Source organism: Centruroides vittatus, unplaced genomic scaffold, assembly GCF_030686945.1.
Source record: "Centruroides vittatus isolate TY-2023 unplaced genomic scaffold, ASM3068694v2 contig_439, whole genome shotgun sequence".
NCBI classification, from domain to species: Eukaryota; Metazoa; Arthropoda; class Arachnida; order Scorpiones; family Buthidae; genus Centruroides; species Centruroides vittatus.
Window position 1 is genome coordinate 546,647 of NW_027122239.1, and position 27,347 is coordinate 573,993.

General features: G+C 25.4%; 1 protein-coding gene across 1 annotated transcript in view; it reads right to left on the reverse strand.

The window, feature by feature from the left end:
* Positions 1–27,347, reverse strand: part of LOC136977002 (multiple epidermal growth factor-like domains protein 6) — a 47,985-nt gene that overhangs the window by 16,705 nt on the left and 3,933 nt on the right. The window contains exons 2-8 of the mRNA XM_067272409.1: positions 19,012–19,149; positions 18,210–18,319; positions 5,448–5,549; positions 3,522–3,644; positions 1,709–1,831; positions 1,429–1,551; positions 520–642 (exon numbers count right to left, since the gene is read on the reverse strand). Of these exons, the coding sequence (XP_067128510.1) occupies positions 520–642; positions 1,429–1,551; positions 1,709–1,831; positions 3,522–3,644; positions 5,448–5,549; positions 18,210–18,319; positions 19,012–19,149 (842 nt within the window). The remainder of the gene's footprint in view (positions 1–519; positions 643–1,428; positions 1,552–1,708; positions 1,832–3,521; positions 3,645–5,447; positions 5,550–18,209; positions 18,320–19,011; positions 19,150–27,347) is intronic.

The window sequence follows — 27,347 nt, forward strand, 5'->3', positions numbered from 1 at the left end:
TCTCCATAGGAAAAAAAAATGATTTTAAATGAACGAAAACTGATTTAATAAAATTATTAACGTAATAATTATAATTAAGTTTCTATATTTGTGTAATTAAATCTAAAATTTAATTATTATTTAATTATGTAAAGGCATTAAAACAACTTATGAATATTAATTTATTATAAAATATTTAAGATAAACTTGCTATTACTAGAAAATAATTCAATATCTGTCATTTAAATTATAATATTTTTAATCAATTATAACGATTCGAGTCGATCATTAAATCGGAAATATAATTGTTAATTTATAATTATTATTTAAAAAAAAAATACTAAGCTGGTGTTTAAAATAAATAAAAATTTTATATTTTAACGAGTTTTAATTAATTAAATTGCTTAAAATATTATAGTTAAGCTTAAAAGAAGCTCGAAATGCGTAGAGAGATCACGTAAAGACGGCTTCACCTCGCGACAACGGAACTAAGCGGGGAAGCCGAACTATCAACAAGTGATTTGTTATTTTAAAATTTACCTTCGCAAGTTTTCTTATCGGGACCAACTTCGTAACCTTCGAAACAACGGCACACGGCTTTACCACCAACTGATTCGCATTTATGAGAGCATCCTCCATTATCGTGGGCACATTCATTAATTTCTGAAGGAGAATATAATACGTTATCGTGTATAGGACTTGTAGGGACTGCATTATATACAGATTCTTCTAAAACGGGTGAAGACAGGAGTATACCCATGCTACACCAGATTTCTAGTGAGTACTACGATGTAACAGTGTTTTATTGATTTAAAACAGAACGATATCATTCGCTGAGTAAAGTGAAACATCCTTATGAGTTCCACTTAAATTTTCTCTCTCATTGGATAATATTTTCACTTTAATTATTTAATTATTAAAATAAATTAATTAATCTTTAAATTATTTACCATTAATTACCCTTTACCTAATGTTATAATTAAGATAAATATTAATTAAAATTTTTAAATTGTAATTTATGAATTCAAATCTAAATTTCTACATCTCGTAGGAGGATTTTTATTAATTATTATTTTATTATATTTTAAATCTATTTTTAAGATTTATATATTTTCCTAAACGTTAGATATTAAATATTTAAACGGTTTATTTTTAGAAAATTTTACTTCTAGAATAATTATAAGCGAGTAAAATATTAATATCACAGCTTTTAAAGTCGTAAATTATAATCAACGTTTATAATAAGTACATTTATAAGCTGCTTATGTAAAGAAATGACATTCACTGTCTAACTAATGGCTCTTGCTGGAAAGATAATTTAACTTATACTTGATATTTTTAAAGCTATAAAAAATTTAATATTTTTACATTAAATAAGGAATTCTTTTCTGTTTTTATACGAAGGACAGCTTGAATTTTTTTAATTAATAAAGTAAATTAGTCTCATACCTTCACACGATTTTCTATCACTTTTTAATTTATAACCTTCTTTGCATCTACAACGGACTCGACCTTGATTCTCTTCACATATATGTTCGCAATCTCCATTGTTGACCTGACAGCGACTAACGTCTAAAATAATATGAAGATTGGCTTCAGAAAATTATGAATAAATCCGAAAATATCTTATCTAATAATACAAAAATGTAAATATTTAAAAAAATAAATGTGCCATTTAAAAAAAAGGTAACTTTTTATAAAGGTTATGAGGAGAAAAAGGTCGCTTTACCAATGCATGTCTTCCCATCAAAATGCAATTTTTGTCCTCGTTTACATTCACATGTGTATCCTCCATCATGATTACGACATCTGTGCTGACAGCCGCCGTTATACGTTAAACATTCGTTGATATCTTATCAAAATATGTATAACTTTTTAATTAATTAAATATATAATCGATGTTTATAAATAAAATTAATTAATTTTATAACTTTTTCCTCTTCCTTTTCTCTGCTATACCTATACACTAGCTGATGTAGCAATTTCTATATCATGAGCTATACAGGAAAGCTTCCATGCTGATAACATGCTATACGTTATAAATATATCTTAAACTATTTATACTATAATTTAACATAATATATTTAAATTTTTTATTGATTTTTCCTTAAAATTTGAACTTTTTTAATATATATTTTTCTTCTAATTTGAGTCACATAATTTATATTAATTATTAGCATGAAAACTCGTTAAGAAATTAATTTAATATTTTTAATTTAATAAAAATTAATGTGTTTAAATGTAATATTTTATAATATATATATATATATATATATTTATTTATTTAATATTAAAAAGATAAACCAGTGTAGAATTTCTTTATTATTATTATTATTTATTTAGCTCCATTTTATCGCAGTTCATCACTATAGAAAAATATACTTTACAACAAAAGTTGAGTAAAGAAAAATAATATATATATTTTTCTTTTATTTTTTATTTTTTCTAGAAGATATGAATCATAAAGAGTGATATACTTTTCTTCAAAGTAACACATTCTACACTATTATAAAAATATATCATCAAAAAGTAGATATTAAGAGAACATCATTGACTAAAACTGGCTTTTGGCCAAACTGTCCAAAAAACCACACCCAATCCTTCTTTGCACCAACCTATATATACATACGTATATATATATAAAGTCGAGTATATTTATCTCAAGTAAATCTCATGATGACAGGTGATGTAAAATCGGTCATTAAAATGATGATAGCTCGGTTAATATCTTAATTTAATGCTATATAAATGTGATTAGAGAGGACCACCACTAATCGAAAAAAATAGATTTCTTTTTATAAAAATTCTCATCAAATATTTATTTGTTTTCTTAAAGAAATATTGTAAATAGTGTACAAAGGTCGAATTTTTCTGGTAACGTGTCACGTCTGTTACCTGGTTTTTATGAGTTAATAAATAAATAAATATATATATAAAATAATCTGGAGAGGGACATATCTTATCATATTTTTCGACATATGAAAAAAAAGGGAAGGGAGTTAGACAGACAACCATTAAAATGCCATTACTAAGATCTAAAGGTGAGATAAGGACATCAATTGCTTCTTGGAGCACTTTTCTTAAGGTTTTCAAAATTTCTGTAATTTAATATTATAAAGGAACGATATATTCGTACTTGTAGATAATAAATTTAGCTAAATTTAAGCGTAATATTTTAAAAAATAAACGATTTAGGCACGACTTTCAAGAATGTGAGACAGATAGAACTTTGGATACGCTTTACTCGCTGCTTTCCAAAAGTATTTCTAGCTAAATAAGCATCTAACAGGATAAAAATATGTTTAAACGTAAATAAAGACCATGAATGAATTAAATTTACATAAGTGAACACGTGTTTAACCGAGAAAATTGAGTAATTATAACTATAATTATCGCTGCACTTTGATGCTGTTTTGTAACTTAAAAAAAAAGAAATATTTTAAGAACGTTTATTTAAAATATTTACTAGAATTTTAGGACATTTATTTTACTTTAAATATATATATATATATATATATATATTTCTAAATTAATATCCTTACCAACGCAAGTTCGTCCATCAGCTGATAACTGATATCCTGGTCCACAAACGCAATAATAGCTACCAATTATGTTTCGACACTCGTGATGGCATCCACCGTTATTTTGTAAACATTCGTTTACATCTAAACACAAATTAAATTAATTTAAAATAGAATTAAACATAAAATATTACTTAAATTAATGTTTAAAAGATCATCTTTAGTTATTCGTCCTTCAACATTTAATAATTTCATTTTTGTTCTATTGTTTACAGGACTCCTATCGTCATGATTGATGTAGCAAAGTATTTCTTTCAATTCTTCAAACGAATTTACTTTAAATAATATTAATTTATATTATCTCCCGCGGGTTATTGAATTATATTTTGTTATCGTTATCATCAGAAGCTTAAAATAATTTATTAATTTTCTGTAAATTACATTTTAAAGTGTAAAATTGTAAATAATGATTAGTACGAATTTGATATATTGTTAGTTTTTTTTTACTATTGAAGAAGTAAATAACTCATCAACAAGAATTTAATGTGAAATGGGAGCTCGCTTAATTAAAATTATGATGTAATACAGATTGTATTGCATCCTCTCCTGGCTTTTTGGGATGTTAAACTCGTTTACAACACAAAAACTTTTATCATTTCTTTAATATTTTTGAGTTTAGAAAGTAATTTTCTATGTGGATTTATTTGATCTTGCAAAGTAAATTCACGTAGAAAAATAATTTAAAACGTTATGCTTACATCAAAATTGATCTCTAATTAACTTAAGAATGCATCTTGAATCTTATCTAATTCTAAATATAATACTGTATTATAGGCATTGCGAATCGAGGCACGTTCTCTATGCTAGTCGACCCCATTTCAGGCCTGATTTTAGTCTGCTTATAGCCTACACATGTTCGAGCCTCCAATTAATTATAAATATAATAAAATTTTCTAAGATATTCATAGGAATTTTTAAGTAAGTACTGTTTGATCATCGACATCCGAACAATAAATTTAGTAGTTAATAACATTAAAATCTCAAACTTAAAATATATAAAAGTCATGACTATTTAGAATTTAAAAATTTCCTTTTTTAAGTACGTAAAATTTATGATCTGGAGTAAAAACGAAAGAGGAAAATCCAAGTCTATCCTCCCCCTGAAAGATAAACTTTAGTGTTTATATATTTTATTCATGAAGAAATTTAATTATTCCTTTCATCTGATAATTTGTTAAAGGGGGGGAAAAGAAACATCAAGTTCCGTTCGGTATCGAGAATTTTAGTATCGTGTTTGTTTTGGCAACATCACATAAGATTTGTACTTCAATCATTTCTATCATCTAACGTCCAAATTCTTCTCTAAATAAACTAGAAGCTTTGAACTTGGCATGAAGAATAGCATTTTCGTAATATTATTTTTCTGTTTACAAAAATCAAAACATCCGTTTCCACTTCATTCCACTTTAATTATTAGAAATAAACGATATAAATCGAACGATATAACTATTTAAATTATTTACTATATAAATAAATAAAAAAAATTATATATTATAATTCCTTCGTGTATTGCTCGTACTTTATATAAATGAAACCTCTTCAAACAATATCTGACGATAATTTTGGACATTCGCAATCTTAATACCCCTATAAAATATTATATTAACAAGTATTCTTCGTCTATAGATTTAAACAAACAGTGGAATTACACTATTTATTTAATCATAGAGCTGTATAACATGTCTATAACTAGCTTAGAATACAGAAAGATATTGATATAAGAGAACTTCTGCTAAGGAAATTTTAAAAAATTAAGGATTGTTATCGTATTATATATAATTAAAGTATAAATTTCTTTACTTATACTTCGTAGTTTTGAATTCTTTTATAAATCACTGACAGTATACTCAAGTTAAATTTATAAGACATATTAGAAAGTTCACTTACCATATTGACATCTTGGACCATGATAGCCAGAAGGACAAACACAAACATTCGATCTTCCTACGCATCTTCCTCCGTTAAAACAAATTCCACCATTACATTGAGCTATCAGAGTAAATAATAATAATAAAATCACCGAAACGATGGGAAATTCAGACATTTTTTTTTTCTTTTTCACTTTAAATAAAATATTTTACAATTTTACAACTATTTTAAAGTCCAGATGTGATTAGAAATAGCATCCATGCGATGAGTATTATATAAATTTATTTTGTATAAATAAATGTAATTAGTTTAAAACTATGTTTTAAATTTGAATTTATAGTTATATATTGTTAACTGTTAGATATTTATACAGTTCTAAAGTTAGTTGCAATTGGTTTAAACTAGTGTGACGTCGATACTAACGTCACGGATTCCCGGAACCGAACTTTCATTGACAAATAGCATGCCGATCTCTTTAAATAATGTAAATAACTTTTGCCAAATAAAACATGTTTAGGGAAGTCCTTGAATAGTTTAAATTTATTTATTTATTTTTAGTCCATCTTTTTCCTTTGGGAGTTTCAAAATTCGTTAAAAAATTAATTTAATAATGTATATATAAGCGTTACTTCCTACGCAATTAGTAAATTGTTTCTTTAGTATCATGTTTAAACTGATATCGCAATTACAAACATATGGCACTTGCTTGGCATTTATATCGAAGAATAATGAGTGATGTCATGCAAAAAATCGAAGGAAATGCGATTATTTCGAGCTTAAAATCAGCATCGATTCGTTGGAAAATTAAAAGAAATCCAGGTTTTAACACGGTTTTAAATCATAAATTAATTATAAGAATTTGTAGGAAATTTGACACTTGAAAAATCTGTCAAAATGTAAAATTTTGACATAGTAAAATTCGTTCATAAATATTATCTAAAATAGAAACTTTAACGTCATTTTAAACAGTGAAATAATTACAATAATTTATAACAAAATAATTATTAAAATAATATCAGCTAAAATATACATTTTAACATCATTTTTAAATAGTAAATTAAAGTTATGTTCGTAAACAATTAAATAAAATAGCGTTAAATAATTATAAAAATTGACGTAATTACAAATAGTAAAAAAAATTATGAATGAGTCATTCATATAAAATCTTTGAAATTGACAATTTTTAAAATAAAATTTCGAGCGAAAAGGTTGTATTGTCTGATATAAACATAAAAATACATAATAAAAATATATATATTTAATATAATTGCATTTCGTTTCGTATTATGTAACAGTACATTTGATAAAAACGTATTTTAAAAGCAATAAATCTTTTGATTCTTATGAATAAAATATGATATGGATATATTTGTTAAAAAAGAAAATTGTTTATAATATAAACACAAACAAAGATTTATTTCGTGCTAAATTTAGAATGCTAAAAATAAAAACGTGTAATGTTGGCTTGTCAAGTGGTCCAGGTGGTGGAATGGGGACAAAATTCGATGCATAATTGTATAAAGCCTTCGTTTCTCGCCTTGTTTACGGGGGAAATAAACCGTAATTAAGGAAGGACAGACGGATGAATTTATAGGTCTCAAAATTGAAGCCCAATTATGATAAATATATTCCTAGTTATATGATCCTAGATGAGCTTTAGGGTGTGACACTAGAAGGACACTTCTTTAATCGTTTTTTTTTTCTTTTAATTGTTAAAGGAGACCTCAAAGTTACTTTATATTATATTTGAAAAATAAGCGTAGTGTTTATAAAATAAAAATAAAGAAAATATATAAAAATAATTGAATGATTGAAAAAAAATAAACATTACCAATTGCCTCGGGCTTTTAAGGATGATTTGATGATGGGTGATGACATCTTGTCACTTCCATTTCCTTTTAACGTATTGATATCCTCATAACTTATGCATTTCATTATCATAATGATAAGCAGAAATATTTTGATAACTGTTAGTTATCAAAGTTCTTAGCACATTTGAAGAATTAATAAATGAATTCTTATTATTTATATTATTTATCATAGTTGTCTCGCATATTTTTAAAGTTATTTTCTACTAAAAAAAACTAATATTTTTACGAAAAAAAATATATTATTTTAATACGAAAAGAATTTTTTAGAATATATTTAAAGATTTTTAGAAGCGGAGTGGACATTTTTCTTTCCGCATCACCACGATGACGTAGAAGAATTTTGAAATATTTCCGAGTTTATTTTTATCTCGATAATAAATAATCTGATAAATTTTTCTTTTCTTCGTCTTATAAATAAAAAGAAAATAACAAAATAATCTAGAGACTCGGCCATTTACAACTTTAGAACTAGGGTCAAACAAACATCTAGAAGATGTTTATTTTTCTCGAGTGCTTGTCCATCATTTATGATGTGACATTTGGGGGTATATCTTGAGTGAAACATTAAAAATCTACTGTCGTTCACTTCGACCTTTGATCCATTCTGTCGTCTAAAAGTCAAAATGTAAGTTATTATTTCCAAAAACTCCCGGAGTAAAGAAGAAGAGGGAGAAAGAATGAATTGAAGAAGATAATCATTCATGTTCTTCAATTTACTCCTCCTGAAGATCCAAATTGAGAGCTTTCAAATTTGGAAACTTATCTTATTATCACGTCACGAAAGTTTTCCCTTTTGGTACCCCAACGATTAAATAAAAATTACCCGATTACCTGGACAAAATGAGATGAGGCCCCATGTTCCGCCTACGCATGCAAACAATGGGGTCTCTCGATAGAGTTTGAATAAAAAGTTAATAAGTTGTTATCTAGTAAAAATCTTCTAGTTTTCTACTTATTGAGTAGACTATAAATGAACTTCATAGTTTCATACACACGATAACACAGTTTATTTAACGTCTACATAAAAAAAAAAATTCAAATTATCTTCGAAACCATTCAGAATATCTCCTGAGATTTTCAAGATACTTTAAAGAATTTTAATGTCTTAAAAATTATTTAAAAACTTATAAAACTTTTATATAAACTCTTAAGTTATTTACGAACGAATTTTTCGTTTAAAATATTTTTTAAAATATTAATTAAACGTAGAAGAATTTTATGAAAATATCTCAAGCAAGGCTTGTTTCTTAGCAAAATTTTTGATTTTTTAAAAAAAATGTAATTTAAAATGGAAGATCGTAAAATAAATATAATTTTAATTAAATTTTATATGTTGTATTTTATAAGGAGTTGGATAATTTTTATAATAATTGTTTTCAATTTACAAAAATACAAATTTTACAATTAAAAAAATCAATTTTACAAAGAATAATTTATAAAAATACAATTGAATTTTTATATAAATTTAGTTTATTGAAAAAAAATACAATTTGACTTTTTAAAACTGTATTTTTTTATTTTTAAATTACTTTTTTGTAAATTTAATTTATATAAAATACAATTTTATAAAATGAAATTTTGTTTAAAAATTGAAAAAAAAATTCGAATTTTTATCATTTTTAATTAAATTTTCTTTAATTACATAAAGCAAAACTCAATAAATTTAATGTTTATCACAAGATACTATATACAAATTAAAAATAATTAACAAATATAATAGAATGTCCTTATGTATATCTGTTCTTTATACATTTCTAAATACTTGCCCCGATTTGTCCCAAATTTTTCATACTCTCCAGGACCCTAAGTACTGTAAAACCCTCTTCCTCTGATTTTATAGTATTAATAATAGTTTAAAATTGTTTTTTTTTCCTATCACCCAATACAGACCATTGCTTGTATTATTATTTTTTTTTATTTAATTTTTAACAGACATAACTAGATGCTAACTAGAAACCATCAAGAATAATAACGTTTCTGGAAAATATTTTAATTGCAGATCATTAACCTGAATGTAATTAACTTAAAAGTGGTAAAGAATATAAACATAATTTTTGAGTGGAGACTTAAAAATACAACAATTTACTGCGGGAAAAAATACATTAAAAATCCAAGCAATTACACTGAAAATCATAAAATAAATTCCAATCAAAGGCATTCTTTGTAATTTCTCTCTTGGCTTTATTTATTAATTTGATTTTTATATTTAGGAAATAATTTCCTTTTAACAACCTGTTTAATAGCATTTTAAAAGTGTTTTTCAATTGTTTGTGACTAATTTACAAAAGTTAAAGTGTTGAATCGTTTCCTAAACATCTTCCAGGCAAACGGGATAAAGTAAACACTTGAAAATGCCAAGATTATATGATTTATCACTTAAACTAGACAGAGACGAGATTAAAATTAGAAATTTTCTAACAAAGTGAGGTATTTTGCATTATTTACTTTATATATATTACATTATCTTACACGCGAATGTCTAATCCGTTTAACAGCTTTCTACAGAAAACTGGATGATGTTGTTCTTAATTTATTGCATTTTTAACTAACTTTACAGCTTTTTAATGATATTTAATCTTAAATTTTATTCAGAATTGATTTTTTTCGAATCGTCACCTATCAATTCGCGATTTTATGGTTCATAAAATCGCGATAACTTATCATTTTTGATGTAAAAAATATGACCATGCCGTGTTATTTACGTATAAAACGGTTAAACCAATCATAACTTGCGTTTTAACCATTTTATAAAGCAAAAATATCGTTATTTTACGTACTTATTAACCGATAAGTGTTTTTACACATCATTTGATCATTGTGACGTATCAGTTTCTGACGTCATTTTCCGATAAATGACGTCAGAAACTGATACGTCACAATAAAAATCAATAACAGATCGTGATTACGACCTAATTTATTTTTACGTTTTAGATATTTCCCCCCCCCTGCGTAAAATTCTAGCAAGACTTATTTTATTTCAACTTGCTCCAAAAAAAAAAAAAAAAAAAAGTCGTTAAACTACGTCATCTACCAGAAATGGTAAGTTAACGACGACAATATTTTATGCATTAGATACAGCAATGAGATACATAAACTTTGGTCAAATTTTATCCAACTACAAGCCTATCAGTTGTAGCAATCATCTTTATCAATGTTCTAAATCTTTATCTAATTCTAGAGAATTTATTATTATTTTTTCCACTAAATCTAGAGAATTTATTCATGTATTATCGAATTTATTTAACTCCCATTAATTTTCTCTAACTTTTAACTTAATCTTCCTTTTACACTTCACTACTTTTTTACGAAAGTATTAGGTACTTTACTCCTCTTTCTATCGAAAAAAATCCCTTACTAAATCACAAATATAAACGTCTAATTATATAATATATAATTCTAATAAAATTTGGCTTATATTTTCGAAAAAATAATGACATTTAACTAATTTATCTCTCCTTATAATTAATTTTTTTGATTGCTTTCCACTTCATAAAACCCATTCAGAACTCGAGTTTTTGATAATTGATGAGGTTTTACTCTCCAATATCGATCTAAAACATTACTAAACTTAATATAATAACTAAAATTAGTCACAGTGGAGTCTTCTAAAAAGCTTTTATGTAATTTGCAGACGAATGAAGTTACATTTTTTTTTTTTTAACATCAATTTTTAATGGTTCTTAAAAATAGATTTATAGAGCTAAATTATAGATTTTTCTTCATCTAGAACATTCTAGAATAGAAAAAATAATTGATACAATTAACAGCTCATAGTTTAATTAAGTAATAACATTAATTTCTGATATATCACTAGCGTCAAACTCTGATATAATCACTTTATATTCATCATAAACATCTTAAAAAGGGTATTGAGATAAATGTTTAATGAAGAAACCTTAGCTAATTGGTACATAATTTTAAGTTAAAGATTTGATTAACTTACTGATAATATATTTTTTTTTAACTTAATTTACAAATGTTATATCTCTTTTTTGAAATATCTGAAGGTTAGAGTTACTTATCCAAATGAAACCAGCTGCTGTTGTATCCATTAAATAAATTAAAATAATTAGAAAATATATATATATTTTCTGAATATATATATATATATATATATTTAAACGAGTTTTGAATTACATTAGCGTGTGGATAGGAAAATTGGGATGAATGATGCGGAAAATGTCCTTATTTGATTATTGATGAAGGATAAAATACTCATAAATAACGTTAAAAATCTTCTAAAATTGCTTTTAATTCATTAATAAATTACATATTTCATGAATAAATAATGTATTTATTCATTGATTTATAAATTCTTTTACTGTTTGCAAGTATTTAATTGAGCAAAAAATTAATTTTCAGTTATAAATTTAATAAATAATTTCTAGAATTTCCATTCGAATATCGGAAATTCTAATTTTTTAAAATGAAAAATTGATTTTTTAACAAAAATCTAAATTTTTTTTTTAAAAAAAAACACAATTTTTACGTTGAAATTGAATTATTTCTTTAAGGAGAAAAAAATCAGAAAAATATGACCTTGAATTTGAAATTTTGATCTAGTTCAAGGTCAACGTCTGAGGACCTTTTTTTAAATATCAGTTTATTTAAATCGCTTCGAAATAAATAGAATTTTGGTAAATTTAATTATAATGCTTATCAAATATAGGATAAAATAATAAATAAACAAAGGTAAGGGGGCGAAAATGATATATTAATGTCTAATTAGAGGAAAAGTAATGTTTATCTTCTCCTCTGTAGTGATGGAGTGTTGAAAGATATATTCAAAATAATGTTAAATAAATAAAAAATAATAATATCTAGTGATAGAAGAAATGATGGTGGTGATGATGATGATGATGATGATGATGATGATGATGATAAAGCATCTTTACATCAATCTCTCTTAGTGTTGTTAAGATATAACGATTTTTAATAGCTTATCCTTTTAATCATCTAGTAAGAAAAGATATAAAATATATGGAGATAGGAGAAAGAATGATGATTATAATGATGATAAGCTTTTAGGTCAATCTCTAATATTATTGAAAAATAATGATTGTTAATGATTCACATCTAGAACATTTTAATTATCTATCGAGAAAAGATCTAAAATATGAGAAGATAAGAAAAATGTTGATGATGATGATGATAAATTTTTAGATCGATTTTTCTTAATAATGAAAAATGATTCTTCTTCTTATTATTTTTTAAAATCTTTTCTTCATAAATGAATAAAGATGAGAGATAAAAATCATTATCTCTCAATAACATTAAGAGTGATTGATCTACAAACTTTTTGCCATGATTATTTCTTCCTAGTTACAGATATTTTTCAATAATATTAATTACGACCGAGCGATTTAGAAATTTATTGTTACTATCATCATCATCATCTCTGTAGTTATTTTTAGATCGTTTCTTGGTAGATAATTGAATATTTTATACACGAGACATTAATAGGTAACGTTTAATTATGTACCAAAAAAGGATTTTAAAAATATCTGGAGATAGGAGAAAGGATGATGATAATGATGATGATAATGATGATGAAGGTGGTGATGATAAAGGCGGGAGTGGTGTTAGTGTTATGATGATGTTGGAGGGTACGTGGGGTGGTGGTGGTGATGATGATGGGGGTAAGGGTGAGGGTAATGAGGATAATAGTGGGGATCGTGGTGGTGATATAATGATAATAATAAATTTCTAGATCTCTACTTCTCTTGAAGTTATTGAGAAATAATTATTGTCAATGGCTCCAGAACACTTTAATCTATATCAAGTGGAGATCAAAAGAAATAATTTAAAGAAAGATTTTAAGAGATCTAGAAAAGTAGATTGAAGAAAATTAAGTCGAGTATAAACCTAAGGGAATTGAATATATTAAAGAATTTGCATTTTTGAATTTTTAGAAAATAGAAATTTATTTAAACTACCCTTCTATCAAGATACACGAATAAATAAATTTCGATTTTTCAGATAGAAAATTACTGTTTATTCCTATTAAAATTTATACTATAAGAAATTTTATTTAAAAAATATATATATATATTCTTATTAATTTTTAAATCTATTTTAAATATAAGGTTAACGTTGAATTATTCATTTTAAATGGATCGAAATTCATTAAAAATCCATCAAAAAGTTTAAAATATATGCAAAAAATCTGGAATTTTTAGATAGAAAACAAGAATTTTTGTTGATCATTTGAAACAGGAAGAAGATTAAACGAAAAAAAATAATAATAGGATTTTTAATGAGAAGATATCACACTTAAGGTTAAGAACAAGGCATAGGTTAAAGGAAAGATGGTGATCTCACACCCTCTCTAAACGGTGCATCATATCTCAGTGATTACAGGATGCAGGATAATATCTCACAAGGGGTTTTTCCTTACATTTTAGCATAATTTTCCTTAAATTTCAATAGAATTATCCCTAAACCCTTAAGACAAATTGACGATTAATTAATTATTATAAAAATTCTAATAATTTAAGAACCGTAAATAACTTATTAGAGTTAAGCTTCTTTGTTAGCAATTTCTTTTTTTCTTTTTAGTAAATAAAAGTTGTAAGAGTGATATAAGTAGGAACTATTCACAAAATGTTCCCGCTTAACCGAGCTATGTATCTCTAGAACGACATTCATTTGTAATAAATTAGTATTTGTGGGCTAAAGAGTGGATAATATCGAGTTATGGGATAGAAGAATGGAGATATCAGCATGAGTTCTGTTTCAATAAAGGATAGTAAAAGACTAGCTTAAATGACAAGATATTTATTGCCACTCGTTTATCAAGAAGCGTGAAAGTTATTGTAAGAATGAGAGAATTTTTTTCCACGTTGTATTTTTTCCACTGCTTTTATTAAAAACACAAGAATATTTTTGTATTTTGTATCACTAGAAAACACTGCATTTTTATTAAAAATAATTTTTGTATTTTGTATCACTAGAAAACACTGCATTTTTATTAAAAATAATTTTTGTATTTTGTATCACTAGAAAACACTGCATTTTTATTAAAATAATTTTTGTATTTTGTATCACTAGAAAACACTGCATTTTTATTAAAATAATTTTTGTATTTCGTATCACTTGAAAACACTGCATTTTCATTAAAATAATTTTGGTATTTTGTATTTTCTAGTGACAAAAATTCATATTTTCAATAAAATCACATTAAAAATTCATTTAAAAAATACAAAATTTTACAAGCTTTAGTGAGAATCTTGCAATAAAATATCGATTTGATTATTAATTTTATGCATTTTTCTAAATAAAAAAAATCATTTTAAATTAAAATTAATGATATTTTATAAGATTTAGATTAAATATTTTATGAAATAAAATCAATTTTTCAGTAACATAATCAAATCTGAAGCAATGTTCCAATGTTAAACTCGTTAAGCAATAATTTAGCCTTGAAGATAGATTGATAAATTGTTATTTTAACGTCAAAGAAACAATTTCCTGGTCCTCAAAGAGGCAAAAAATTAAATAAAATTTATTTATTCTGTTTTAATAATATCCAAAAGGATATATTTAAGAATAATTTACAGGATAGTTAAGGATAATTAATTTAAGGATTTATATGTAGTCTTGTGTATTTGTGAACTGTCATTAAATCCACAAGGATATCCTTTGACGATTAGAAGATTTCTTTAAGGATTTTCCTTAAATCCTTAACAATCGATTACTATTAATAACCTTGCTTAAATGCCCAGTTTTAATTTTATGTAAACAAAAACATCAACCATATAACCTTTATAAGCCACGAATTTTTCACTTTAAAATATAAAAAAACTTAATTTATTTATTTAAAATTATTTATATATAATAAAGCATATTGTATTTTAAAAATATCAAATAAAAATACATTAGATATTATTTATTTTTTGCGTTTTTAAGCATTTTTTGTAAGAAAGTTATTGCATTTTTTTGTGTAAAATTCGTTGAATTATATCACTTAATTTTATCAAATTAAAAAATACACACACTTTTTCCATTTTATCAGCAAGAAAAATAAGGAAAATAAGGAGAAGAAATAGAGAGAAAAAGGAAAAATACAAAGAAAAACAAGAGTACAATAGAAATAAAAATTACAAACTTTCACTCTTTTCCTATATTTTAACACAATTTATATTATTTATTTAAGGAATTTTTGGACTATTTCCTGATTACAATACATAAACAATAGATTTAACATACTTAACATTCTTAAAGACTGCGGAAGAATTTAATAGCCTTATCAGATACCAGCCGACAAGGGATCTACTGTTAGAAAACAATCACATAATTTACTCAACAAGTGCACTTATGACCCTTACTATATATAGAACAATTTATAACTTTGCAGAAGAAATAAAAAAAAGAAAAAAAATATATATACATATATATCTATTAACTGACTCTTGAATTCATTTCTAGAAAGGTGACTATAAATTCTAAGAGTGTAGTTTCATTAACAACATGCTTCAGGCTCGTAATAAGTACTTGACAATTATTAAACTCTGAACTTCTTCCTACTTATTGTTAGACAACTTGTCAAGTTTTGTTACTTTAATGGTATCACTAGATAGATATATAAGTAAAAAAAATGATTATTTAGTACGAACAAGTCCTTCTTGCACCCAAAAAATCACCAAGATTTCAACGTTTTCTTGCTTTTCTTGCAGGTTAAAGCAGTAAGAAAGTAGGAATTTACTACGAACAGGTTCTTTTCTACACCCAAAAAATCATCGAGTTCAACATTTTCTTCCTTTCCTCGTAGTTTAAAGCATTTAAATCTGTATGAAAATTATTTTTGTAGCACAATTGATAGAAGGAGATGGAAGAGGAAGACGGATCGTGTTGTTTCAAATAACATACAGATACATAATCGTCATGTTATTGCATTCTACTTCAAGGCGCCTAAGAGACGGCGGACTTGTGACTAAAGAAAGAAAAAGAGGAGCAGTTGAAGAAAAATGTTTTGTTATGAGGTCATAGCCACGTAAAGAAGGCGGTTCTGATCGTTTCTGATTGAGTGAGTTACTGCTGCAAGTTTTAAAATGTATTGGATCGCACCACGTCTCCTATATGTAAACTCCTATGTAAAATATTCGTTTTCGACGTTGTTAAGATAGGACACGACCCGTTCTTCTTGTATAATTACACGAGAAAATTGTCTAATTTTAATAATTTTTGCATAAATATATGTAATGTAGTTAAATCTAGTACTTGTGTGCTAGTCATTTTTAATAAGTTACACCTTATTTTATGTTTATACAGCTTAAATTGTGTGAATAAGTGCTTAGTTAATACTCCTGCTTAGGGCCTCATAGAAGGTTTAAGGCCTCGGGCTTTTAAATTTATTCTATTTAATGGAGAGAAAGGCCTCATATATTATAGCTTCAGGTCGTAACAAGTGTAAATCTGGCTCTGTTTACAGTTACGAAACTTTACTACGCATATTTTTATACAGCTGTATAGTTACATATAACTTTGTGTAGTGAAATGTTAAAATACAGGGTATATAATGGACGTATATGTTTATTTTTATGTAAATATTTATGTTATATGTATAATTAAACAAGTTTAATTTGATGGTATCAAGTTACGGAATGTTAAAGTCGTAAATATAGTTACATTTATCTTAATTGTTTAATTATAATCGCTGTTAAATCTCGGTTTATTGTTGCATATGTTTATAAGTGTAATTTATAGTGGCGTATCTAGTTATAGATTGTAATTTACTGTTTACCCTGCAATTTTATGCTGATGTGTATAAAATATTTGCATATAGAGAACCTTTATATATTTGCATATATTTGCGAACCTTTAATAATGGTCACCTCTAAACGACGGCCATTTTTTCACAGACGTTTCTTTTGAAATGCATACAGAATAACCTCCGAACGACAGCCATTTTTTTAATGTTTCCATTAGTGACCGTTGTTCAGAGGTTTGATGTATAACTTTACTTTTGTACGTACAACGAGGAGAATGGCATTTAAAATGCCGTACATCGAGATGAAAATTATTTAATTTATCATTGTATATAATTGCATACGGCCTCAGATTTAAGTCTAATGTATGCAAATACATTCAACTAAGTTAACAGCAGTACGTCTCAGTTGCATACAGCTGAAGTTTATTGCTGTATGCAGTTGTATACAGTGGCTTACATTACTCATAAATATATGCAATTATACAAATACAGTAATAAGTTTTCATGTAACTAGCGTATAGTTGCATACAGCTACTTCTTTTGCATACAGCAAGCTTATTGCTCTATATATAATCGCATAGATCTATAAGACCTTTATGTTTTATCTTGCGTAGTCATTCCTAGCATAGACTCGTTTACGTAGATTTATTTTTATAACATTACACACATTTATAATGATTTTTATATGCATCAAATGCTCGAATTTATGACTATTTCACTACATTACACACCGATATTTTTTTTTAAAAAAAAAACGTGAAATAATTATTCCATTGAATAATATAAATTATATGTAATTACAACATTAAGTACATCGTAAATTACATTTAAAACCAGTTAATACTACATTAAAAAGATGAATTACTTTAAAAAGATCAATTTAAATTGGTTAAAAATTCTCCTTACATGCAGTATATAAGCATAAAACTAAGATTTTATTATTTTTTAACGCATAAAAATATTTTATCTGCAATTTTTCTTGGTATAAACAACAATATACAGTTACTGCAACTGTTATTAATGAATTTAACCCTTCAACACTCGATACATCAAAGTCTTGGCCTCAAAAGAAGTAAAAGAAGCATTGGAAATTGGTAAGAAATGTGACTTATCATGCAATCAATCATGTGTTTGTTTATTGTTTATTGAAGATTTATTACTTTTAAAGATTAAGAAAGATTTATTTAGATCTTTACTTACGATGGTTGCATCCGGATTCACCATTTAGACGCTTCCAACCTTTACAACAGTCATAAACTGTATGCAGTTTACGTTCGAAAGCATCAGTGAAAGATGAGTAATATACGGTCCTGTAGGGAAAATTATATTGCAAATATTCTAAAATTATGCTAGTTATTTAAAATAGAAAGCCACAAATCAACTGTAAAATATTTTTACTGGTATAAAATTACTGTAGAACGTTAAGATTTTTATAACTTTTAAGCAGTAAATTTAATGTTTACAGGCATTAACCCATTTATCATCCTAATTTCTGTCAAAATAATCCATTCATCATACAGATTTCTACTTAAAAAAACCTCACAAGAATTTAAATATAATTTTTTAAATTAAATTTAAAGTATTTATCATCTTATTTATCCTACATTAACCAATTTATCATCCTATTTTCCGTTAAAATCACTCAATTATCATCCAAAAATTTCTAATGAAAACATCACAATAATTGCATAAATATTTATAAAATTTAAAGATTTATATAATAAAACAATCGTATAATTCTATAAACTATATACCATATGATTTCCTATAACAATGCCATGAAATCGGTATTAATTTTATTAAATTTCATGCCCAAAATTTGATATATTTTTTACATCACTTTAAACATCTCTGTGCAAAATCTTTCTTGATTTTATTCCAGAATTTCAATGCTAAACTGAAAAATTAACGTCGAAAATCCTTATTTTTATTACTTTATTTACATAATATATTCAACAACCAGGTGAAAATTAAGAGGGGGGAATTATTGCTACAAACTCACCTTGGTTCATAACCTACACACCAATTATTATAATGAGCGCAATTGTGTTTCCAAACTCTCACCATCTGGGTGAAAGCTTTGGTGCATGGTTTTCGGACTTTTACGAGTTCCGTTTCCTGATGAGCGCACACATGTGGCCTGAAACATGTGATAAGATATCATTAGAACACAATGACATCATTTGAGTATCTATTACTAAATTATCTGGCATTAAATCTAAAGATTTTTGATCATTACATCATTCGCTTTTTCGTGGATTCAACCTTGAATCCCCAGGGAAAAAAAACAAATTCAAAATTATATAAGTTTAAGAATGATTCATAAATAAATAAATAAAGAAATTAACGAAAAGTAAAATTATCAAGGAAAAAATTAAGAAATTATGTTAAAATGTATAAACAGTTAAGTGATTTCCGCTTATTGCTTTATTTTATTTTATTTTTGCAGTAAATATAAATAACAGTAAATAATTTGTAAATTTTAGAAGTAAAATTATTTGAAGAGAAAAATGTCAATTAATTTTTGAAAAAAAAAATCAATTACAAAAAAATGAAACTGATTTTTTTTGAAGAAATAAATTAAAATAAAATACAACTGCATTTTTATTAATGTAAATTACATTTATGTTGTATATTTCCTGATTAATCAATGTAATTGTTACGTATGATAAACATAATTACATCAGTAAAAATGTAATTGTATTTTATTTTACTTCATTACGTTTTTAAAAATAAATTTTATTGTTGCGTTTGATATTTTTTTATTAAATTTTTCATTTTATTTTAAGAATTTACTAATTATTTTCATTTAAAAAATAACAAAAAAATTACAAAAATAAAATAAAATTTAAGAGAAAATACAATTAATTTTTTAGAATAACGAAATTAATTAAAAAAAACAATAAAATGAATTAAAAATGCAATAACATTTTTTAAATTAATTTTTTTAAATAAATTAATTAATAATTCATAATTAAAAGATTTAAAAATAAATTAAAATAAATAATTAATAAGTAAAATAAATAAACTCAAAATTTTAATTAAATTATAATGAAATATTGTTTAAATATTCATTCCAAATAAGTAAATTTAAACAATTTATAATAATAATTTATATATTTTTAAAATTATTTACGCTGATACTACGTTATAAATCATCCTTTTTCCTTTTATAAATTACAAATGTTCGTGTTTCTTAATCATTATTTATAACAAAAATATTATTATTTTTTTAATTTTATATTTATACAAAATTTACCAATTAATCATTCAAGTAATTCAAAATTTCCTCTAGGAAATGATATATAAATATATAAATATTTAAAATTAATTTTTTTAAAAGTAACAACTAATTATCATGGCGTTGAAAAAAAACTCCGAACAGATTAATATGCTATTTAAAAAAACGAGTGTTGAAAGCAGAAAATATGCTTTTTTTTTTATTTGGAAAAATGAAGAGAGGGATGGAGATGGAGTAGAAATTTCTTTAAGTTCTCAGATTAAAAGTAAAGATAAATTTCTTAAAATATACGCCGAATTATGAATGCTTTCCTTCATCCATCAAAATGTATCTTCAGGGAGAAATGTGGTGTATAAATCTGTAGTAAAGTTTAAAAAAGGAGATACAACCAGAACTAATTCACTTGTTTTGAATAGGGATGGTGCTCCTTTCTACTTTGTTCTATTATAAAATATATTTATGTATACTTTAGTCGCTCCTACATTCCTTTAACATCATTACTTTTATGATTGCATCGTCTTAAAATTGTTGCCATGCAGCCGAAGGCTAATCTATTTTTTTTTTCTTATTAATTTCTTTACTTCTTTACTAATATGCAGATATATACACCTTAATTCTTCGAAATAAAGGTTTATCTGGTTATTTTCTACCTTATATCTATCAATATTTTCCTTATTATATGGCGAGTCTTTAGCTTATCTTTCGTAAGTGGTGCATCACGTATCATAAAACATCTTTAAAGTGCCTCATTAGAGAAATTAAGTAATGAGCTCTCTAGAAGAGCCTTGGGCTCTATAACCAGATCTGGAGTATTCTAGACATTAATAACATGTTCTAATACATTAAATAATCTTAAAAAGGTACGATTTAGTTCGGGAATATATCCAATAATTGTTTATTTTGTTCAAACAGTTGGATAATGGTTAGAATTACAAAGATACTTTTAAAAGTTTTCTTCCTCGTCGACAGGTATGTAGCTAGTATTTTACATTTTCGTTCCTCTTAATTGGCACAGTTGAAAATAGTGTTGAACGATTTATGGCAGTTTAATGGTACGTGTAAATAGTTTGCTGTCTTCTTTTCTCCTGGATCATTATCATTTTTCCCATGTACTCATTAATGGTGTATAGAAGCTCACTGATGTGGTCGATCAATAATCAAAAGGACTAATTACGTCTCCGATAGCTATCTATGAAATTCCAATTACATCAAAATGAGAGTTAATTATATATATTTTGCTCCCAATGTCAAACGGGAATGACACATGTAAGGAAGATGTTACTTTTCTAACTTTTTTCTCCACATATATTTAACGTTCAGTTACTTTACAGATCGATATATAAACCTTTAGTATATAAAGTTATAACTTTTATACCTGTGTAAACAATTAAATTGCGTGTTTTCTGATGTACACTTTAAATTATCGTGTTTATTTCCGCATAATTAAGTCTCTTATCGTTATCTGATCCATATAAATTAAACGTGTTTACATACATCAGCACACGTGAGCATTTAATCTCCGTTGCACCTTGACCAAAATTCATAAGATTAATCCAATTTGGCCGCGACATTCATACAATTCTAAACACGCTTGTCCTTGGGATCATATTGCTTTTTAGGTGGACTAAGTGGTACCTTTGCCAAGCCATCAGTCTTCTGACGTCACTTACGAAAAGGTTTTTACCTAAAAGGTCAAGGAACGTTGACTTTTCCTTTTCTCCAAATGCAAACCTTACGTGCGACAATTTCTTACGTTTCTTTATTTAAATTTAGATGTTACGCCACTGTACCCAAACGTAACCTTCCTAGATTTAAGATTAATTATGTAAGTTATCAAAATATATATATTATTTTTTAAATTATTAAAGTAACATCGACGTCACACGGCGTACAAAAATAAAGTGCTAACGTGTTCGTTTCTTTCAATTACATCAGGCTGTAGACTAGAATTAAAAAAAAGTAAGAGACGAGATTATACAGAAAAGAGGTTTTGTGTTCGGTTGCCAGGATCAAAATAAAGGTCATTGGTCGAATGTAGAAGGTCAAGAAACGGTGCCAGCCGCCGTAAAGACCCGACAAGTCAACACACGTGATATCTACTATATACAAACTGTAATGGATGATGTATAGAGGTGGAAGTTGCTCATTGTTCGATTTAACCATTTAAAATACAAACTTACCAATAAATATCTAGATTAGAAAGTCATTTACATGCCTCATATATATAAAAAAAAGGGTCTATTTAAATTGGAACTAATTCAATAAATAATGCCGCAAGAAGTGTATAATGGAGGTCCAGCACTTTTAAATTTATTTTCTCATCTAAAATGTTTATTTATATTATAATTTACTTTCATTTTTAGTTCTGTTTCATTTTAAAATTTTATTTTAATATTTTTTTGTTTGTTTTATTTTTCAATTTTTCTCTCCTGTATATTTTTAACTTTCCTTTCACTTTCACTTTTATTATAAATTTTACTTTTGCTTTCTTTCGATTTCTTCATTTCACTTTCATTTTCTATTATAAATTTCACTTTCAATCGAATTTTTATTTTTTAAATTTCATTTTATTTTTATTTGATTTTTTCTTTAATTACTCGTTTTACTTTTATTTTTCTACTTTATTATTAACATTAAATAATTTAATGTAATAAAACGAACAATTAAAGGAAAAGAATTTGTAAATTAATTAAAAATTAAATTATTAACAAGTCTCACTCTACATTTTTAAAAGAAAAAATTAAGAAGAATGACACCAGAAAACGAAAAAAAAATTCTAAAAATTATAAATCAAAGTCATAAGAAGAACATTATGACCAAAAATAGTCATGCTGTTACTTAATACACGTCAAATAACTCGAGGGAAAAAATAATTTATTAAAAAAATTACTGTTAACGAATCTAAACAATAAACTCTATATAAAATAAAAATAATAATAACAAATAAACTTCTGTACTAAATAAAAACTACACAGCAAAATTCCTAGTGTAATTGATATTCTTTTTAACAAAATATCGAGCACAATAAAGTATTCTTATTGAAAGTGTCCTTCATCTAAAGAAAGCTTCCCTTCACAAACGGTAGCTTCCACAATCTGCCTTTTTTTTTCCTTCATCCTTCTTTCCTTCCTTCCTTCTATCCTGTTATTTAATGCGAACAAGTTAGGTTGTATGTGGATCTAAAGAAGGATATTATGTTACTACATATGAATGACTGCAATGAGTGTATCGGTAGAAGAAACCTTCCTGCTTCTAGTATTGTCTGACATCATAAATAATTGACTCCACGTCTGGAAGGATCTTTATCAATGATTTTTTTTTTTTACAATCGCTAAAGGTATATAAGAACGTAAATTCAGGTGGGAACCGTAAAGAAGGTGAGATCGAAGTCTCTACTTTATTTTTATATCCTTTCTAACAATTGTTTTTAATGTAGTTTCTTCACAAGATTCGATTTACGAACTGATATAGATTTTCTCTTGTTTACGTAACAGTTAAATAACATTGAATTTCTCTCCATTCCCAATTTTTTACGGCTCTGTGTATATATATATATAGTTTTTTATTAAAGAATTTTGAATTTGTCGTTTAGAAATTTAGGTGTAATGCCTAATTTACATTCTTGTAATGCTCTACAATTTAAATGAAGTGAGTGAAATCTAAAGATAACTCATACTGACCTAAATAAAATTTTGGCAACTGTTACTTATGTTATAGATAACTATCTCTCCTTATGTTTTTTATTTAACATTGTCCTTCATCTTTACTACGGAAATAAATTTTTAAACGTTTGAATATCATCGACTGCATTTTTAACATTCATTTCACTGAAATTTTAGTAGAACAGCTTGCTTTTTTAACCGACTAATCTACTAAAATAACTTTTAAAAAACATTATTTAATACTTGAGAAACCTTTATAAATTATTAAAGTATCATTTTATCTTAAAATTATGGAGAATACAAATTTAAATTCTCTGAAATAATAAATTATTTAATATAAAGTTCGGCTTCACTGCGTAGCACGAGTGAAATGATAAAAAAACTAACATCTGCGGGTAAAAGTGATAAATGTTTTGTACTCAGTCAACTGTGGCTTAAAAATAGAAGGTAATTCAACTGTCTTCTTAATGAAAGTAAAAATAATAGGAGGTAATTTACTATTAAAGTTTACATTATATAATTTCTAAATGTGAAAAGTGTCGTAAGAAGTTACGTTGATTAGGAGCTCGAAAAGTATCTTTAAAATGTTAGAAATTCAAGAATAAATAGAATTTTGTAATATATTTACAATAAAATTTAGGAAAATAACATTTTATATTGTATATTTTCAGTGTAAATATCCATTTAAATATAATTTTCATCACTTTATCTGAAGAATGTTTTCCTATCCTTCACTAGAATATTTATGAAAGAAAATAATTTCAATTAATTTCAACCTTCAAGATAACGTTCCATTTTTTTTTAAATTCAATTTTTTTCCTTTGTTTTCAATTGATACTTGACCTCAATATGACCTTCAATCAGAGGACGTGTTACTATTTTTACTTTCTTTTAAAATTAATAAAAGTGTTTACATCACTCGAAAACAAGGAAAAACATTAAATATTTCTAACGTTTTAAACACTTTTAACGAAGAATAAAACGTGAATTTTAATTATTTATGTGATGTAGCAACTTTCTTTATTTAAGGTGTTACACAGATGTGTGACCTTCGACCTACGACCCCTCTAATCAGGTGAGAAATGGACGATTCACACCTAAGAATAATAATAAAGGGAACCTATCGATGCTAGAAAAAAAAGGATATAATTATCAAAGCAGACTTCATATTTTATAAATGGCTTAATAAGACACACCCATAAAATCACTCTGGTCACAAAAGAAGTTTTAAAGGAACCGCCTCTATACCCCAAAATCACGTTTCTAAGAGAGTGTAACATAAGGTAAAAGTTTTATCACGTTTCCTGATGGGATTTTAACGTTCTCCTTAATCATTTTGGATAGAAAATAAAGGATTTTCTCTGCTACCAAAATCACGATTTTTCTCGCGTGAAGATTAATAGGACACAGTTATAAATAATTGCAACCTTTTCCTCTATGACTTTAATGAGAAATGTTCTTGCTGAGATAATGAATAATTGTTGTTTACAGTTTTATTATTATTATACTTTTCTTCTATCGAAGTTTCGGTTAATCTACTTTAAATCAACTTAACTTAATGATAATAATATTCTAGTAATTGAAAATGAATTACTGCTGCTTTAATTGTAGTGTAATTGGCTTATACGTCCTTTAAAATGGGGATTTTATAAAGAATTTTTAGAAGTTGGACGCCTTTTAAACTCTCTGGATAATCTCTTCTTCATATCTGAATTGATGAAGAAGAGCTCCTGTCACTGTAAAAATGACAAAAAAATGTGTAATTTTTGTAATTTATTATTGGTAATTATTAAAATAAGTAAAAATTACAAAATTCCTTTTATTATATACCAATTAAAGAAATTTAATAAAACAGAAGATTTAATAAAAAAAATCAAATAAAAAATATTAATAAAATAAGTAAAAATTGCAAAAGTTTGTAATTTTTACTTTATATTAATAATTTTTATTTAATTTTTTGTAATTTTGTAATTTTGTAATTTTTGATAAAAATTTGTAACTTTGATAAATGTAATTTTCACTTATTTTAATATATTTTTTTAAATTTAATAAATTACAAAAATTAAAAAAAAACAATTATTCCTTAACTGAAAGTAATAAAATGATGTGAATAAATATAATTTAATTTGTAATTTTATTCAAAAATTTGTCATTTTTGAAGTTTATTTACTTTTAGTAAAGAAAAATAATAAATATTAGGTGCAATTTTCAACACTTACACAGTTTAAACACGAAAAATTCTCACAATTTCTTTATAAAATACATTATAAGTTAATAAAAACTGTAAAAAAAGTGACTTTTATTCAAGTTGATAAGTTCAAAACATGTATATATATATATATATTATAGAATCAGTTACCAGCATTTTTTCTCAAAGATTAGATCAAAGACAAGGGAAAAAAGTAGATACCTATCATATATCTGTAAACAAATGCTTGACCTGTCAAAACTTTTTCTCACATAAAGAAAATGATTATCACTGTTGTCTTTCATGTCACAAAAGATTACACAGATACAGAAGCTTCTGAACGAACAGACAGACAGCCAGGCTACATTTTTTTATTTATTTGTTTGTTTTTATTCTATCAACGTGATAATTTAAGCTTGATTTCTCCATTTTGTACTAATAAACTAGCAAAAATTCATTTGTAGATTACTCACTAAATAGTAACCTGTACTTAAGAATGAAAGTTGGCTCATTCACAATTTTTAATGAGTTTATAGACCTGTTTAACTTCATACATTCAACTTAATTTAAGTTATTTCAAGGTTAACTACGAGATAGTCAGGTATTTTTTTTTTTTTTAAATAAAAATAGAATAAAAACCTTTGACATTTTCTATTAAAAAAAATATTTGAGATTCTTTCTACCTGGCATTTAACTTTTAAATTATTTTTTTGTCCTCTTTAAATGTTACTAGACTTTGAAAAATCTTTTTTTTTCGAACAATTTCATTCATAAATTTAATTTAGTAATCTTTTAAAGTCTAAAATTGCTCAAAAATTAATTACTTTCTCTTCCCTTCTCCTCTTCATCTTTATCTCTCTGACGATGCTGCGTGTATCAACATGGATATAACATGATAAATCTTTAACACGCGTTCGCATTTAGGGAATATTTTTGTAGTAAAAACACGTTAAATATGATTAAAAATTATTTAAATTAATCACCTTATATATAAATTATTAAATTTAAGTTTAAATTTGATGTATGTACTGTAACTCCATTAAAATTAATTTATAATAATATTTTAAGAAATATTTAAAATAAAATAAAATAAATGTAGAAAACCTTTATATCAAGATAAATTTTAGTATCTACAGATTTGCGTTTTTTTGGGGAGGAGATTTTATAAATGTATTTTTTATAATGCATTTATAAAAATACATATGCAGTATATCAAAATTCCAATTCAAATATACTGTAGTTGTTTA